Raw genomic sequence first — 4,886 nt, forward strand, 5'->3', positions numbered from 1 at the left:
CATTCTCGATGATGTACGTAGTTACGCATGTCTCACATTCATCGCACATGAATAACATGGTTACGACCAGAGAGACACCGCTTGATGGCATTGTGGCATCCGAAGCGGGACCAATGTTAAGGCGGACTGAAGAACTCTCACACAATTTACCTGTGTCAGCTGTGTTGTCGATGCCTCAAAAGAAAAGAAAATGCTGCAGAGCGCAAAAGCATAGACATAATAAATGCATACTACACTCTTATAAAAAAAGGGTTCAATGGGGTTCTTTACTCAACTCCAAAGAACCTTTTATGCTAAAAAAAAGGTTCTATAATGACAAGAAAGAACCCTTTTGGGACAAAGGTTCTTAATAGGCTATTCATTCATATGCAACATTTTGTAGCTGTAATTATATTAGGCTATTGTTTATTAAACTGTTGTAGTAACTTAACATCACATTTTAATCATGCTGATTTTTGGAGGAGAACTGAAATGGCACTCTTTGTGTGTGATATTAACTACATAAAATGATATAAATACATTTTCTAACCCCCATATCCTGAATTTTGTGATCATTCAAATACATTCATAAATACATTTTAGGGACTTGATATTTGTGAATAATATGAAATATTTAATCTGGAAAGGACAAAAAAATTGATAGGCCTAATGAATGAACCCAAAAGGTTCCATAGAACCTTTTGCCTGGTTCGTATTATTAGAATCTTTTAGGGATTCCAAAGTGCTTATAGAACTTTTTGAGGTTCTATTATAGAACCTTTTCCTCGAGTGTACTTAGCAAGAAAGCCATTTTCCATGCCCCGGAAATGTACATTCTATTAATTAATTAATGACCATTATTGAGTGTTCATGGGATGAACCGAGCAATTGGTTGTAATGTTAATGTAGCTACATCAAGTTAACCTGATTAACTGATCCAAATATTCATAATAAATTATAACAAGTTATGATTGATTAATCATATTTCATAGCGCTAGTTTGCTAAAGTAGCAATTGTGAGAGATAAAGTCACAATTATAAGAATGAAAACACCATGGGTTTAATTCATTGCAAAACAGTGAGATTTATATAAAACATCAGTGCTGCAGTAATGCATTCAGAAGCCACTGTTAGTACCAATAATTGTTCTGGGGGAAAAAAGAAAGAAAAACAAATTCAGCCCCATTGGCTCAGTCCTATGAAAGTCTCCAAAGTAAAATGATTGACTTGTAGTAAAAATGAATAGACCTACAACGAAACAAATAAAGTAAGTTAATGAAAGAGAATGAAATGAAAGACGATAAAAGAGAAAAAAGATCCTTGTTGGATCCAAAAAGGCATTTTATAGTTTATGGATGGTAATACCTCCTTAGTAATGGAACAAAGGCCTATAATTGAACCCTTTTCAGATTAACTTGAAACGTGATTGTCATGAGGATAAACAAAATAATCTTCATTACAGGGTAGAGGCACAGGGAAGCATGTCTTCCATTACCATCTTTGTTTATAGCCATGTTTACCAGTGTTACCAACATATAAATCCCAATTTACTTTGCTAGTCATCAGTCACAGGAATTTCCCCCTTTTAGAATTGCACATTCGATTTTACATGAAGTGATTGATTGATTATTGGCTGCTGAGTTGATACAAATCAGTCCTGTTCCCCAGCATCTTATAATGCATTTTAGATACTCGTTTCCTTTTGTATGGCACAAGGATTACATAGCAATTGGCTTTATGCACAACTGCACTACTTAAAATTGATTAATCCAGGTGTGCCTGACCTCAGTAGTCACGGCAACAATAATCAGACACACCTGAATTAATCAAGTTTGGCCAATAATTGCAGACAGGAAACAAGGAGCTGGCTTAAGTTCAGGAAGTAGTGCAGCTGTGCATAAAGCCAATTAAGTGCCTTTTCAGCATCCAAAATGAAGTGTTTTTCTGTTACAGTTCATTCTTAATTTTTTCCCTCTTTGTGCAAATCAAGTAAAGAATCAAAGGCTGCAATGCAGAGCTGGATCTGCCTCTCCAAGGCTGCCATTGTTGAATGGCTGGGTAAGTCTCAATATCCAATGTCTCTAGTTCTACCTGGCGACAGGGATTTCCTTAATGGGCACGATCTCTTGTGCTTGCTGGCTGTTGCTTGGTACATCTATGTTGGGATCATCATCTACCTGGTAGCATTTGCCAAGGTTCTTGATGATGTTAAAGTTATAACGTGCAGTGTCTGCAATGCTGTTCTCCAGAAGCCAGCCATCAGACTCAGAGTCAGGGTCCCCTAACCTTAGCACATTCTCCATGGCTGTTTGAAGATAACGCACTCCTGTCAGGACAGATACCTAGAGAAATGAGGAGGGCAAAAGAAAAGAAAATGACTAGGCTAAAGGTGATCAACCCACATTGGAAAAAAAACATTAATATGATAATATTAATATAAACCACTTTTTTCAACATTGATAATAAAGGAGCACCAAATCAACATAGAATGATTTCCGAAGGATCATGTGACCAACATGACCTCATGACTTTTGCGTAAACATACACGCCACTTTCGAGTCAAGTGGCGTGTTATCTCGCATTTTGAGCTATCCTCGTGTATCCGCCTGTCTGTACACGCCGTCAAATGTCCGAGCGAAACGAAGCAAAATGTGGATCTACATCTGGGAGCGATCTTTTATTTTTTCCTAGGATCATAAATGCCATTAACCCCAGTGATGGGTAAGTTTAGGGACGTGGTTGAGGTAAGTCATATATTTATATATACAGTAATAACGTTAAGTCAACGGCGTTCATAAACACGCTGAAAAGCGATTATGCGTGTTGATAGCACGTCAAAAATGGAAATACGATTAATGATACATTATAAAGTAATAAATAGAAAAAAAGTTTTTTAAATTGTAATATTATTTCACAGTGGTACTGCTTGAACCGTATCTTTTATTCAATTATTCCAAATAAATTATTCCCAACTTCTGACCAGTTGTGTAGCTACAGAATGTGGACTTTAATTTTGTCAGATTAATATCACACACCTCAAAAAGCCAAATGATGAGAACGATTAAGCCAATGGACTGCATTATCTGTGTGTAATGCTCAAGCAGAGCCTGTCTGCAACCCCTTCGGTTCAGGTTCAGCTCCTCCTTCTGATAGTCATAATGATAGTGCGCTGAGTTGTTGGTGATTTGATGCTGAATACAGGGCCGAGGAGAATGCAGACCACAGCAGCTGAACGGCACTCCGTCGATGAGATACTTCCCCTCCACGTTACTCCGCAGCCGCCTAAAGAAGAGAAGAGTGCGTTAAATAATGTTTGGAGGCATACACGGATGTTTGATGATAAAAGTTGATTCATTGCTCTGAAATATTAGGGTGCATTTAAATCCATAAAATCCTCAGCTTTATTTCAACTTTAACTTCAACTTCAACTAGCATCATCTGTTAAAGGGCTAGTTAAACCAAAATGAAAATTACAGATGTCATCATTTATTCACCCAAATGTTGTTCCAAACCTGTATGAGTTTTTCTTCATATTTGGAAATGGGGTTCAATGTTATTTTGGACACCACAACCTTTTATTGTAGAGACAAAGACAGTCAAAACATTCTTTAATTTTGTGTTCTGCGGAGAAAAGAAAGACATACAGGTTTGGAATTGCATGAAGGTGATTAATGATATCAGAATTGTCATTGTTGAGTGAACAATGCCTTTAACCCCTTAACATGATTGACTAAATTGACTTACTCCACCACTTCGCTATTGGTCATATCCAGGTAGCGGTTACTAATCCACTGAATGTGAAACCAGTCCCGATACCCTCCATTTCCGCAGCACTGAAAGTACATTTGCAGCATGTCCATTGTGCGTTTAATGTAGCAGCGACCCGGCGTGTCCGTGTCCTTATAATAGCGCATGGCGTCACGAAGGCCTAAAAACAGCGACTCTTCTAGATCGTTGCGCATGCTATAGCACATCAGGGCGCCCACGAGGATGCAGAACGTAAAGAAAAAGGTACATATGATGTAAGGCAGCATCAGCAACTTCCATCGCAGGAACTTGGTGGTGTCCACACAGTCATAGCAGATTTTGCCCCCCAGGAAGTTGATCGCACAGGCAGTCAGGCCAACACATATAAGCATGTTTGGCACAGAGTCGATCTCTTTTGACATCAGCTCCCGCCTCTTCTCGATCTCCACCTTTAAGAATAAGCCCAGGCTGAAGAGTGTGACTCCCGTGACCACAGACACCCAATTTAGCACCCATAAAACCTGGGCCAGTTTGTCTCTGTTTGTCTTTGTAAATGTCACTTTTAAAACTGCCATTGTCAATGGAAGGTGTTACTTTTACCGTCTCAGCAGTAAATCTTTACGTCCATGTATGTGTGAAGCTTTTTATTTACATTGATATAACGTACTGGGTAAATGTGAGAGAACGGGTGACATGTTCCACCGGGAGGAGGGGAGTGAACTGGGAGAGAAGGCCAAGAAGGTCACATAAGCAGCTTAGTGTAGGTATTTTTACACTCCTGGATGACGGCCTTGGCTGCACAATAGTGCAGGTACTGAAATCAAGATGAAAATGTACGAAATTAATGCACAGACACTTTACATATGAAAATGTCTCAAATCACATTTAATATATATATATATATATATATATATATATATATATATATATATATAGCCTAGTATATATCTAGATATTCATATATATCAATATTATATATACTAATATTGTGATACCATTTTCTTGTAAATACTAAATGGATTATTTCTGAGTTTAATGTAGTGCAAGCTTATTGTTCAGTAAGTTTATAAACTGCATATTGAAAATGACTATTTAATTACAGCTTAAATTCAGTAGCTACTCGATAAACAATTTCGATAGATAGATATTGTAAAAGAACA

The 4,886-nt window shown here is 37.6% G+C and overlaps 1 protein-coding gene across 1 annotated transcript; it reads right to left on the bottom strand.

The window, feature by feature from the left end:
* Positions 1-1,288: 1,288 nt before the first annotated feature.
* prph2lb (peripherin 2-like b) lies at positions 1,289-4,531 on the bottom strand. Its single transcript, XM_039693103.2, has 3 exons — positions 3,724-4,531; positions 3,015-3,261; positions 1,289-2,321 (listed from the first exon to the last, which is right to left on the bottom strand). Exons 1-3 carry the CDS (start codon positions 4,299-4,301, stop codon positions 2,067-2,069), a joined length of 1,080 nt encoding a protein of 359 aa, XP_039549037.2. The 5' UTR covers positions 4,302-4,531; the 3' UTR covers positions 1,289-2,066.
* Between the last annotated feature and the right edge of the window lie 355 nt (positions 4,532-4,886).

This window comes from Pimephales promelas, chromosome 13 (assembly GCF_988280905.1).
Source record: "Pimephales promelas chromosome 13, fPimPro1.hap1.1, whole genome shotgun sequence".
Taxonomy (NCBI): domain Eukaryota; kingdom Metazoa; phylum Chordata; class Actinopteri; order Cypriniformes; family Leuciscidae; genus Pimephales; species Pimephales promelas.

What these genes read in the sequence shown, in the direction of transcription:
- prph2lb (XM_039693103.2), bottom strand. Translation starts at nt 4,301, where the DNA reads ATGGCAGTTTTAAAAGTGACATTTACAAAGACAAACAGAGACAAACTG. An exon ending in ACCAATAGCGAAGTGGTGGA is followed by an intron (nt 3,262 to 3,723) that starts GTAAGTCAATTT and finishes TCTCTTCTTTAG; the next exon opens with GCGGCTGCGGAGTAACGTGG. An exon ending in TCATCATTTGGCTTTTTGAG is followed by an intron (nt 2,322 to 3,014) that starts GTGTGTGATATT and finishes TCATTTCTCTAG; the next exon opens with GTATCTGTCCTGACAGGAGT.